The sequence below is a fragment of the Lolium rigidum genome, chromosome 2 (genome assembly GCF_022539505.1).
Source record: "Lolium rigidum isolate FL_2022 chromosome 2, APGP_CSIRO_Lrig_0.1, whole genome shotgun sequence".
NCBI lineage: Eukaryota > Viridiplantae > Streptophyta > Magnoliopsida > Poales > Poaceae > Lolium > Lolium rigidum.
In genome coordinates, this window is record NC_061509.1 from 111,478,808 (window position 1) to 111,492,043 (window position 13,236).

Genomic DNA, 13,236 nt, shown 5'->3' on the forward strand with positions numbered 1-13,236 from the left:
GCGTAGAGAACAACGACGACTGACGCCTCGACACATATCGATTATGGCCAGATCTAGGGTTGTCGATGTCCTATCCTTCATCCACGTGGCCGGTCACTCTCACGCCCCGCCCATGCATGTGGGATGTGTTGCTGGCGGCAGGGCTGGGTGTTGGCTGCATGGGCGGCGCTGAGCATGGGCAGCGATGAGCGTGTGTGCTTGGGTTTCCATGGTGGCCCGTGAGCTATCGTGAGGAAAAAAGAAGAGAGTTGGGAAGAAGAGGGGGGAAAAGAGAGAGAAAAAGACCCACATACATATGGGTCTACCTACAACCAAAACAAGGCATTCTTCTATTGGATTGCTACTATAGGAAGGCTAGCAAAGCCAAAAATAAAAAAATTAGGGCTTGTTTAATTCAAAGGATTTAAAAGGCGGAGGAATAGGAAAAAGGCAAGAAAAGTTTGTCATGGCTTATGAAATTCTACAAGAATGAAAAACGAAGGAATTAGTTGTAGACGTCATTTGATTGCTCTACATGAAAAACACATGAAATTTCTATGGAGATTGAGGACATGTCATAGTTGTCATAGACACGTAGAAAATTTCAAGAGATCCAATCTTTTGTTAGAATTCCTATGAGATTGTAGTATAGGAAAGCAATCCATAGAAATTTTGGAAGATCCAATCCTATTGAACTAATAAAATCCTATGAAGAAAAATCATACAAATTTTCTTTGGAATTCGTACGAAAGAAACAGGTCCTTAGATTGCTAAACCCTCTTTCTTCTCCGTGTATACCTAGTTTTGGTGGAATGATTCATGGACAGTTGCAAGCAAAATTTCCCGCCCAATCAAACACAAATCAGGTCCCGATAAACACAAGACAGGTCTATCCGGCCATCACCTGAACCCCTCGCCTACGGCGGCGGCCGCATCGGCTGCGGGATGGAGCTGTCGGCCGCTTTCGAGGAACGCGTCCGGCAGATGGAGGACGCTCGGAACCACCGCCTCTCCCTTCTGCAAGTCTCTCCTCCTCCACCCTCCCCCCCTCTTCTCTTCTCCCCAATCCCAAACCCTAACGCCTTCTCCCCTTGTCCCGCAGGCCGAGAAGGAGATCCAGGCCGCCAAGTACCGCCTCCTCGAAGCCAAGATCGCCGCCGCCCGCCGCCTCGAGCGCCGCCGCCTCCTCCTCGAGCGCCGTGCCGCCGAATTCGCCTCCCGCGCCCTTGCCGCCCGCGCCGACATCGACGCCGCTCATGCGCGCCGCCTCGTCCTCGCCCGTGATCTCAGGCACGCAACTTGTCCCTCCCGCTCATTCTCCCCCCACCCAAATGCAGCGTGTTTAATTCGGGCCTAAAAGCGCCTTTCGGCTACTGAACATTTGAACTGGGCACGCGCGCAGCTCGACGAGGTGCGAGATCGAGGAGGCGGAGCAGAAGGAGGGGGACTGGGACCGCTTCTACGAGTCCAAAAGGAAGGAGATGGAGGACTTCCAGGCCATGTCGCAGCAGTTCGAGGCAGAAGCTCGTAAGGAAGTGCAGAGGCTCAAGGATTTGGTATCTCAAGTAAGGTCCCGGCCGCTCCTTTGTATTGATAAACGAGTATGAGCTTATCCTACTCCCTTCGTATTGTTGCATCTGTCTTGTTTAGCCTAATTGCCTTGTGTACCAATGACAAGTTGACAACACTGTTGGGTGAATCATAAAGTTAGTGCTTACTAACTCTGTTTGCTGTGCAATGTCCACATAACAACATACTAGCAGGGCGTTTAATGTCTTAATGGTCACTAGCTAGCAGGATGTAGTGTGGGCATCAAGCTTTTCTTGGCCTTTACCAATGGACCACTGGAGAAGCTGAAAGCTATCATTTGAGTCAAATGGTCCATCTGACTGTAATCCTGTTGGTACACATCGAAACAGGTGATAAATTTCGGCCATGGCTGCCCCCTGAGAAGATTTTTAATTTAATCCTCTTGTGTTGATAGGTTCAGGCCTTTGTAACTTAAAATGACACGCATTGCTAAAGACCAACCTGTTTGTGATTTGGCCTGCTCAGTACTAGCATGCTTGATGTCAAAATGGTTAATGTACCAAATAATGTTTAATGTGTGTAGTAGTTTCTAAACAGGAGAGATATAGGCCATTAACTAAGCAGCAATGTCTATGTGGATCAGAATTAAGAAGTTCATGATGGTAGATTTGTAAAAAACTATCATTGCGGCTGAAAAAGTTTCTTACTTCGGATCAATGTTCTTCACTTCTTGTCCTGATCCAATGTACTAGAAAGAAGTGACAGTCTGTCCATGGAAGCCGTGTAAAATTTTAGTGTTGTACTATGGCCAATTATCTTTTAAAGCATTTTTCTTATCTAGTAAAGCTTCCTGTAGATATTATTTGCATAATATCTTCCTTATGTTGCAAAGCTTCCTGTAAATATTTTTTCCATAATGGGAACCTTTTCTATTATCTAGCAGTGCGCGGCTGTTATATTGGCCAATGTTGAGAAAACAATACCATGGGGACTGGGGATTCATGGACCACACTCTGCACATCACCACTAACTTCACAAGCATCCAAATAGCATTAATCTAATTTTAAAAGACAACCTGCTATGTATTATATGAGTTTCCCTCCTAATTTAATACATTATTAATTGGTCCACTTTGCTTGGTTTTGAACACAATGATTCACTTATATACAATGTGTTGATCTGAAACAACCAATAGGAAACCAGTGATCCAACATCCTATTAGATACTTGCATAAAAACTATCATTGACTCCGTAATTCGTATATGGTTCAGAAAAAAAATCTATACTATCTGCTTATATTCTGAATTCTTACCTGTTCACATCTGATTGATGGGTGACAACTGCTTTAAACGTTGCAGCTGCAATCAGCTCTGCAAGAGCTGCAGAGCAATGGGATGTACTCCAACGACGCTGAGATCACGGCAGCAGAAGCCAGGAAGTCCGATCTCACGGCGAAGAAGGCTAAACTGGAGGAGAGCCTGGTTTCAGCCCGCCAGTTCAGATCACTGCTCCAGCAGCAGCTCCAGAAAGCTTTCGCGTCACAGGTTGGAGATCAGAAGGCAGCACAAAACTGACAATCTGATGCTCAGGTGCACCAGAATGCTGCTACATGCAAATGGAGGAAACCATAGTTCGCTAGCCCTATTGCTCCCTTCCATTTCATGCATTGCCTGTACAGCTGAAAGTACATTTTTCATATTTTCAGTCTTCTGTCCACGAACAGTTTTCAGATTCCATCTTTTCACAAAGTTAGTCTGGTACCGATTACCATACACATGCCGTGATCCAGAGTTGCAAATTTTGCCAGTTGCAAATATGAAAGTGTTTCTAGTTTTCTCTGTATCATTCAATTAGCACAAAACATATAATATACTCACTTGCCACAATATGTAAAATATTGTTGAAGTCAGCATGGTTTTCTTTCAAGTTTCAAATACCTTTAACTCCTAATGGAATTGTATAGATGCTGCAAAGTGTGCACTTTACTCTTCTCGTGAATGGTAGGCCTAGTCTTTCCCATTATTTGCTGACCCGAGTGGAGAGGTTGGTGCCTCCCCCAACTACTCATGCACTTGTACCATTTGGTTAAATGCTGCACATGAGGACCTCCCTTGCAATGTCACGTACGAATTAATATGTAGACCGCCCACGGTGAAATGCTGATGCGTTCAATCAGACTTGATGTTGTCAAATGAGGGAATACACCACACACTTCATAATGCAAATATACTCCAAAGTCATGGTAAAAATAATACTCCACGTACAATTGTTTAATACTGACGTATATCACTTGACACGAATAAAGAAAGTAGACTTTGAAATTACCACTATAGCATACAAATAGGAAAATATAGCAAATGAACACTCTTTCACCAATAATGCAATAATGCGAGATAAGGCCATTAGATAACAGCGAGCAAACACGCATACACACACAATACTAAAAATCTCCCACGGGTTACGGCCAACACACATATGGTTGTTTAGACGGCACACAATATCCATCGTTCCACCTATCTTCGTTCGTGTGTACACCTATGGTTGTTTAGACGGCGCACATATGGGTGTTTAGACGACACAAATGGTATCTATACATGATAGACAATAGCATTCAAGACTAAAGCGCAAAATGTTAAAACCCCACATATCTTCCACACTCTTTCGCCATGAAAAACACAGTACGCATAACCAAAGGAGTAAGCCATTTCACATGCGTCAGCCAGTGTAAAGAAACACACTCAATCGCAACATACCAAGAGCATACACGGACCATACTCGTAACAAATCCTACACATCGCCAGCCGAGCAAGTGAAACGCACCGACACAAAACGTTGAAATGCCACTCACCAGAAACAAACCGACCGTTCCGCGTAAGGCCATACTTCCAACGCATCATACATATCTCCTAGTCTATCCCACTTATCTAAGGTACCTTTACACCGATAACACGCGCATACAACCACGCAGATAGATAGATAACTGGCCCGCACACACGCAAGCGCAGAAACGTCACGGAACCAAGCACATGGCGACACTCTTTCACCGGCGTGCGCGTATGTCACGTGTAGCGAGCCCTCCTGCCGACGGATAAGCACATTTTTTTTCTATAGTTGTGAGGTTGTTATTGGCAAAAATTTGCAACAAAGGGTTTATGTTGATGGAGAAATTACAATACGCTCCATTGGAGTAGTTGAATGGGGAGTTATTGGTCGATGGCATTAGCCTTTTGTTACCTACAAATCAACATACAAGTAGTGGATATATACCGTAAGCAAATAAATATGCAACAACAAGATATGAGAAATATTCTGCTATGGTAAATGTAGTAATATGAATTAATGGTTTGTATGGTAGTACATTTGCAAAATGCAGAAAAGGCCGGGCAAAGGTGTATAAAAACCAACGGCAGGGAGGAAGCAGGAGTGACCCCATCGAGCAGGTGCACTCATCACTCCACGGCTCCACGCTAGGGGCTAGGCGCTACTGGTAGTACTGGTAGTGGTAGCTATAGCTAGGCAGGCAGGCAGCCGCCCTCCGAGAGTCGCTCCCTCTCGCAGAAGCAGAACTGCGGCTCTGGGCTCTGGCACCGAGGTTATTATAGCGACCGCGGCAGAGCTCGCAGTACCTCTCGCAGCAGCAGCAGCGCAGCGGCAGAGAAGCCGAAGCCTAGTGTGCCCCAGCCTGCCCTGCCTGTGTTGGAGTGTCGCGTGCTTCTCTTTTGCTTCCTCTTCTGCTTTCCTCTCCTCCCAACCCGAGCCCGAGCCCGAGGTCGAGGGGAAAAAGCATTTTTAAAATACTACTACTGGTAGTAGCCGAGAGTAAAAATCCCACCTCCCGACCCGAGCCTCGCCACCCTCCCCGGAGCATCGCGTACGCCTGCCTCGTATACCGTATGTATCTACAGTGAGGCGGCGCGTGCGGTGCGGTGCGGTGCGGTGCGGCGCGGCGCGAGGGTTTCGTCTCCGGCGGCGGCGGCGGCGGCGGCGGCAGCGGAGGCTAGATCTGGGAGGGGATGGGGAACCGGATAGGCGGGCGGAGGAGGGCGGGGGTGGAGGAGCGCTACACCAGGCCGCAGGGGCTGTACGAGCACCGGGACATCGACCAGAAGAAGCTGCGCAAGCTCATCCTCGAGGCCAAGCTCGCGCCCTGCTACCCGGGGGCCGACGACGCCGCGGGGGGCAACCTCGAGGAGTGCCCCATCTGCTTCCTGGTAACAGATCTTCCTCCTACTTCCCCTCCCTCTTCCTCTTCCTCCCCCCACGCCTGCCAAATTTTGCATGCCACCGCAACGGAATGTTCGATGCGTCCCTGCGTATTCATTGGGTCGATTACTGTGGAGTGCCGTTGGCGTGACCCCGTCACCCAGTCCTCACGTGATTCTACTTAATGCCTTCAGTTAATGTCTTCAATTTTTACTCGCCACGTTTCTAGTTTTGTAGTAACTGTATTTTTCTTCATTAAGCAGGTGTACTGTAATTCGTTAGTACTGTGTTTTTTTTTTGTTATCTGCTAGTGACATCATACAGCGCTTGCGGTATATACATTGTCCACAACCGTGCTCCTAAGTGGCCCTGAGGTTGTTATTCAGCCACATGATGTACTAGGAGAATTCTGCCAATGTATTTTGTTTTTATGTGCCTCAGTAACTAACTGCTGTTCTAGGAGGGTTTGGATGTGTCTCTAATAAACTCATAGAAAAACACTTCAAATGTTGAGCATATCTTCTAGTCTTATTAGCCTACCTGGTGGTATTGCTGTCATGCGTTTGTGCTTTAGTGTTTGTCAGTGCAACTGGGTTAGGAGATCCTACAGGGAGCTTGGCTAACTGTTCTAAATTATTGAGTACCTTGGATTTCGAAATCGTATAGGCTGTAGAGAGGTGCCGTGTTCATTATGCATAATGTTTTAGTACTCTTCAGAACTAGGATTGGGAATCTTCCTGCCGTTGTAGTACCCTTGATTCGGCTGTGTAAAGGATAATGACTGATTCTTGTGAATGTTTAGCTACCATTGTTGTTCCAGGATACCCTGGATAGTTCTATCTTATTAGTAAAATAACTGCAAATAGTTTGAAGTTCGAACATCGCTGCAGCTAATGTTAATACAATTGGAATGCTAATTTATCCTGTTGCATTTTATCTTTAATCTCAAAATCTCTGGGTGAATTTGTGTAAACATGGGCATTGTGTTATTGGAATTTCTCTTATTTAGCATTTGTAGTATTTCCCGTGTTCTTAGATTGCTAAAATACAAGATTTGTTAATTACCGTTGAAATTCTCCATATCCTAAAATGGGTGTTCTTCCTTATTGTAGTTCTATCCAAGTCTTAACCGCTCAAAATGTTGCTCGAAAGGGATATGTACAGGTAACGCATCTGTCCTACTTGTTACTACCCATGATTGTCTGTTACTCTAGGTCCAAATGTCCTTAATGTTTGGTATTTTCTACAGAGTGCTTTCTTCAAATGAAACCAACTCATACTGCTCGGCCTACACAGTATCCTTCATATCGTCTCTGCTCTTGTTTCATATATCCTTGTATTGGTAATATGCGGGTCTTCTCAGTTGTCATGATAATACTTAACAAATGAAGATGCCCATTCTGCAAAACTCCCAACTATGCTGTTGAGTATCGTGGTGTGAAGACAAAGGAAGAAAGGAGCATAGAACAGTTTGTAAGTCTTATGCTCTAATGTGTTCGCCTTTTTGTTGATTAGTGCCAGTATTTGCAAAGCAAATGCCTTACTTAACCTTGTGTAAACTTGTTACAGGAAGAACAGAAAGTCATTGAAGCACAAATGAGGATGCGCCAGCAAGCACTTCAAGATGAAGAGGATAAGATGAAAAGAAAACAGAGCAGGTGCTCTTCTAGCAGAACAATCGCTCCAACAACAGAAGTGGAGTATCGAGATATCTGTAGCACATCCTATTCAGGTCTGCCCTAGATGTGACCAACATACACATTTAATTATGTTAGTTTTTATGTAGCTTAATCTGATAACTCACAATGTGTTGTCATTTCCAGTGCCATCGTACCGATGTACTGAGCAAGAAACTGAATGTTGTTCATCTGAGCCTTCATGCTCTGCCCAGGCTAATATGCGGCCTTTTCATTCTAGGCATACTCGGTATGTTGTTTTCATTTTATGTTTCATAGGATTATACAAACCTTTCTTTTTTGCGGGGTATGCTAGCCTTCAACATTAAAGCTACCAAAGCTCATATTTCAGGCGAGTTTATTAGAAATAAAAATAAAATATCCATATGTCGCCCATAACGATTGCTTCCAAAGGAACATGTTACACATCAAATGAAGACGTCTTAACATAGGTGTATCTGAATTATCAAATACTAGCCATTGGATTAAATGCCGAAAGCAGTGACCAACCATTGCATGATGGCAGAAACCAAGCACGCGGAGACACTGGCCTTCTGAAAAGACCCTGAATTCCTTCACTTTACAGTTCCCATTTTGCATTCTAGTGATTCAGGTTATCCACCATTCATATAGCTGCTGTGATAAGCGTTATCATCCTTTTATGTTTAAGGTTGTCTCCTACTGATACCCCAACTAACACATTTAATTAGATCAAGCTTTATTCCGTGTTTATTACGATAGGATTTTTTTGTTAAAATCATAAGAGGAGGCTTTTTATAGTTATTTTTTATGTTTAATAGAATTTTCCTCAGTTAACCAATGAGGAAAGCATTCTTTATATTCTGGACCTGCTTTCAGTATGTGAAGCCTAGTTGACCTAATGGCTACACTGAATACCATATGCTGACCCTCTCTATTACTGCGATGGAATATTTGGTACAACCAAATTATTTCAAACTATTTAAAATTTCATGTGAAGGATAACAATCTTGAGAAGGGAGTAGGAGTTTATAGCCAGTTTCTGTATACATTGAATATTCTGTAGTTGGCCTATGCAGGAAAATAACGTTTATGTGTTGGACTTGGACCTACTTTGACTGCCAATCCAGTTGACCTAGCGGCTACACATGAACACTTACTCTGCCACTATTACCTTCTCTATGACTGCAATAGCATAACTGGTCTTCAATCTAAGGGTGAAAACGAGGCAGGTCCGTTCGGTTCTCTTATGGGGGGTTTCTTGCACAAACGCTACACTGTGGTGCCTGACCCAGCCTAAACTGCCTGTAGGGTTTTGTTTATCTTCCCTTTGTTGTCTCTGACTATCTGATAGTTCACAGGTTTGGTTAGCTTAGATTTTTTTAACTTGCGTTTTTTTTTTTGGTTTGTACTTTGTGCCATCTTGGCATTCTCCTCCTAATATAGACGATACACGTTGGCAACTTGTTCGAGTAAAAAAATTGTAGGCCATATTATTATATTTGTGAGTAATGTTTCATGTCGGGATTACTAATCCGACATATTTCCACCCTTACACCAAACATGTGGTTTGGAGTGGATATGTCTTCTTGGCCTAAACAATCAATGGTTAACTACTTGGCCAATGTGTACAGTAAAGCCTATCAGCATTCCCTCCCTATCAGTATTCTGATAACTGATAACACCTCTTTTCCTCTTGGCTATCCTAGATTATGAAATTGAAGCCTGCATGCTTCAGTTGTTATAAGTACAAAGTAGACATGATAAGTTTTTTTTGATGCTACACGGTAGTACATGACAGCATCTGTACAGTTCAGATATGCACATCATGGCTAAATGAGAGGACGCTTGTGATGGTGCTAGTGCAGAAACCGTTATTGTAGAGAGAGAGAGGGAGAGGCTTGAGACGGTATATAGTTGAGTTTGTAGAGAGTATTTGACCGAAATAAAATATTTCAGTCTTTCCAATCCGTGTTTCACCTGTTGTGGTCCTTGTTCAGAAGATTGTTATGCTTACTGGTAGTTAGTTTATGTTTCCATTGTTTTCGACAGTTTAAGTTCCAGCATTAAGCTGCAAACAAGGTATGACCGAAAAAGACTTGCTGAAGAAAACTTAATACCTTTTGTTTTGGAGTTGAAGACTTCTCATCATCTTCCTTGGATTTCAGAGGAAGATAAATAAGTAAATAACACAAAAAGGCCTTTATCTCTTGGTTGAATATGAATATATATATATATATATATATATGATTTTAAATCAGAAGCAGAAAACAATATTTCTCACCATTTTTTATTATGAGGGATTTTACACATAATATAACCAGACAAAGTGGCCTAAGAAGCCAGGCAAAACCGACCAACAAAAAAAAAAAAGCCTACTCATGGTATGATGCTCCCTAGGAATTTCACCCCACAAGGGCCCAATTTGCCATCACTCTTGTCCATTTTGTGGTACTAAGCATATATAGCATCTTGGTCAAGATAATGATTAATGATGTAGACATAAATAAGTCTTGTGACATTCCCTGAATTGTCTTTTTCTTACAGTGATGATAACATTGACATGAATATAGAGGATATGATGGTTATGGAAGCAATTTGGCGTTCAATTCAGGTGAAGTAAAAGCTTTTTATATGTCCCTTGAATGAACATATTAAGAGTATGATTTGCGTAAATGGTTTTCTATACCTGGTAAAAAAATAGTTTTCTATACGAGCTGCAGAAAATTTGATGGTTTATTTTCATCATTCTTACTATTATTTCCTCTGTCGTTTGAGTTTACCATTTGTGGTGGTACTGTTCTTCAAACAGTGTGCTGGTAGATAATGACGATATCTCACTTGTTTTTGTAATTCCGTTAAAGTATGTATTAACGTTTGGAGTATGATTTTTTTAATAAATACCATGTTTAGTTATCCTGTTGTTATTAAGCCGAAGATTTCAGTAGTTCCTGCTCAAACATGCATATAGTTCCTAGCCTCATGCTTGTTATTTGTTGCTAGCATTGAATGTACTTGGATTTTTTGCACTTGTACTATAATAAACAAAACCTTATGAGCCTAGGCTGCATATTGTTTTGTACAAAAGAAAGATCAGTTGAATGCATACCCTCCCATTGACCATGAAAGTTCTGATTTTAAACTGTCTTAAATTAATAAGGATGTCTAAATTGATAAGGAAACATAGTTTTGGTTACAGGATGCACTTCTTCCTTCCATAGCTGCTGAGCTGGGATTTATGTTTTGAACTGGATATCTTCCAGTTGCGCAATTTAAAGCCATGTCGAATTCTTTGTATATACTTCAGTTTCTGCACTCATGATAATCAACGACATGCTGGATTAGAAAATTTCTGTGCTTCATCTTATAGTAAAGAAAAGTTTGAATACATAGCTGCTTCTAAAAAGTTCATGTTTTCTCTCTTAGCAGGAGCAAGGAAGTATTGGAAATCCTGTTTGTGGTAGCTTTATGCCTGTAATTGAGCCACCCTTACGTGAACGGCAGGCATTTGTTCCAGCTCCTCCTCTGGAAATACCTCATCCTGGTGGATTTTCTTGTGCTGTTGCTGCTATGACTGAGCACCAGCCACCAAGCATGGACTTCTCTTACATGCCCGGTAATAGTGCGTTCCCAGTCTTTGACATGTTCCGCCGACCGTGCAACATTTCTGGTGGAGGCATGTGTGCGATAGAGAGTTCACCAGATAGCTGGAGCGGGATTGCACCAAGTTGCAGCAGGGAAGTGATAAGAGAGGAAGGGGAGTGCTCAACCGACCACTGGTCAGAGGGTGCAGAGGCCGGAACAAGCTATGCTGGCTCAGACATTGTGGCGGAACCAGGGACAATGCCACCGTTGCCTTTCCCTGAAAATTACAATATGGCACCAAGCCACTTCCGCCCGGAGAGCATTGAAGAACAAATGATGTATTCCATGGCTGTTTCTTTAGCAGAAGCTCATGGTAGAACACACACGCAAGGGTTGGCATGGTTGTAACACAATGATTTTGACGCCTCCTGCCTCCTCCTGCGCGCTGTCGTTGGTCTGCCCCCCCTTCTGCTCCTTTTTGCCACCCCTGTGTACGGCTGTTTTGTTTCTTCTTTTTTGCATGTGTTGCTTCATGGTTTGATATAGTTCCAGCTATAGCTCTCCATTATTATTGCTTATATGTATGTAAAATGGAATATGAGGAAGAAAAAGGAAAGAAAATCGGTCACAGTTCGTAATGCTTGTAGGAAGGGTGCAGAATATCTACAGGGTCACGGCATATAGAGCTTGTGTTCAAGTATCTGGGTAATTGGGTTGCACGAGGTGGGAGGCGTGCTTATCCATGGTCTCGCCATCATGTGCATGATTTGGATCCTGTTAGTCTTTGTGGTGCAGCTAATAGAAAAAACTCTCTGCGTGAGTTCTTGACTTCATAGTCGGCGATTGGACTTTTTCTCCAGTGATTTTGTTTTACACCTGTTTTTCTGTCATAAGGAAATATCCGCTACATACAGAGAACACCCCAAATGGTCCAGGACGCCTAGCAAGCACGTCCTCGTCAAGTCGGAGAGATAGTTTGATAGTAGGATAGCATCAACATTTATAGGCACAAATAAACTATGTACCAGGTTCACATTCCATTGCCCTTCCTCATTGATTAGATATGAAACTCTTCGGCAATAGCAATTTACCCACGGTGTAAGCCGACGCAAAATGTCCATTTGCGTTGGTCGAATGGTCAAAATTGACCGCGTGTCTGTTTGCGTCTAGGATGTCCCTAGCGGCCCGGTGCATTTTTTTTCCATTGACAAACCTATAATTTACATTAACTAGTTGAATGTCCATGCGTTGCCACGGTCGAGAAAATTATTATTAATATACTAATTCACAATATATGCATGGCATTCTGCGAAGTCATAAAGATGTAGTTCATCATTTTATTAAAATATTTCATCCTTTTTGGTACATCTTATATATGTCTCATAATTCAGTAAAAATAGTGACATAAAGGGTAACAATGTGATGATAAATCTGTTCCCCGCACTTCATCATCAAGGTTTAGCGTCACATTAGCTTTGCAGCGGCATGCATAGGCGGACTCAACAAAATTTTGAAGCCTGGGCAAACAAGCTTAGTGTGCTAAATTTTTATAATATATATAAAATTGGGGTGAAAATAGGTTTGTCGTCCGACCGGAAGCCTGGGTGGCTGCCCGGGCAAAAGGCATGGTAGATCCGCCTATGGCGGCATGGCCTCCGGCCACCGTGACATGCCTTGCTACGGCAATGACAAATATTTCCCCGCATATATTCAAGAATGTAAAATAGTCTAACTATATAAGACATTTTCTGTAACCTATGAGGAACAACTTATATATGTTTATTTCGGAGAAAATCCAAACCATGTAGGACGTGCATTATATATGCAAAGATAGAAAACTAAAACATGGTCAACTCAGCCATTTAGGTAACTGATCTTCCAAACTAAATTGATTGAAAGTGGTTAAAATCACAACCCTAATAAGTGCAGAGAAGGATTCTAATGTAGACACAAATGATAGCATGGATCTAATATATTTATCAAATTATATATTATCAACTTATATAATATAGATTATAATGTTGAAAAGAATTATAACTTGCAACTGCACGGAAATAATCTAAATACAATAATACAACAACAATATTTTTGACATTGCTATTCTAGGTCCCTATGGGCTGCTACGTAGCATCGGTCTTTTACCTCATTTCAACAGCCGTGAAAAAACAGAGAGTCAAGGACTAAATATATATGAGGTACTTGCACTCGAAGTCAAAAAAAACTCGTGGCTTATGGTCAAACTTCTTATGCCTGCATTCATCTTGATTTCTGGAAAATTGTATGA

At 42.5% G+C, this 13,236-nt stretch overlaps 2 protein-coding genes across 2 annotated transcripts; both read left to right on the forward strand.

The window, feature by feature from the left end:
• Positions 1–906: 906 nt before the first annotated feature.
• On the forward strand, positions 907–3,288 carry LOC124687100. The gene is made up of 4 exons (XM_047220941.1): positions 907–1,002; positions 1,082–1,269; positions 1,391–1,544; positions 2,868–3,288. Exons 1-4 carry the CDS (start codon positions 925–927, stop codon positions 3,081–3,083), a joined length of 636 nt encoding a protein of 211 aa, XP_047076897.1. The 5' UTR covers positions 907–924; the 3' UTR covers positions 3,084–3,288.
• A 2,234-nt stretch (positions 3,289–5,522) lies between these two features.
• On the forward strand, positions 5,523–11,594 carry LOC124687102 (E3 ubiquitin-protein ligase GW2). Its single transcript, XM_047220942.1, has 8 exons — positions 5,523–5,720; positions 6,825–6,876; positions 6,962–7,007; positions 7,104–7,185; positions 7,282–7,444; positions 7,536–7,638; positions 9,915–9,981; positions 10,797–11,594. The coding sequence occupies exons 1-8, from the start codon at positions 5,523–5,525 to the stop codon at positions 11,358–11,360; spliced, it is 1,275 nt and encodes a 424-aa protein (XP_047076898.1). The 3' UTR covers positions 11,361–11,594.
• The last annotated feature ends 1,642 nt before the right edge of the window (positions 11,595–13,236 follow it).

Excerpts from the sequence above, each read along its gene's own strand:
- LOC124687102 (XM_047220942.1), top strand. The coding sequence starts at position 5,523 with ATGGGGAACCGGATAGGCGGGCGGAGGAGGGCGGGGGTGGAGGAGCGC. Across the intron at positions 7,445-7,535 it reads CTGTAGCACATCCTATTCAG|TGCCATCGTACCGATGTACT; the intron begins GTCTGCCCTAGA and ends TGTCATTTCCAG. Across the intron at positions 9,982-10,796 it reads CAATTTGGCGTTCAATTCAG|GAGCAAGGAAGTATTGGAAA; the intron begins GTGAAGTAAAAG and ends CTCTCTTAGCAG.
- LOC124687100 (XM_047220941.1), top strand. The coding sequence starts at position 925 with ATGGAGCTGTCGGCCGCTTTCGAGGAACGCGTCCGGCAGATGGAGGAC. Across the intron at positions 1,270-1,390 it reads GTCCTCGCCCGTGATCTCAG|GTGCGAGATCGAGGAGGCGG; the intron begins GCACGCAACTTG and ends CAGCTCGACGAG. Across the intron at positions 1,545-2,867 it reads TCAAGGATTTGGTATCTCAA|CTGCAATCAGCTCTGCAAGA; the intron begins GTAAGGTCCCGG and ends TAAACGTTGCAG.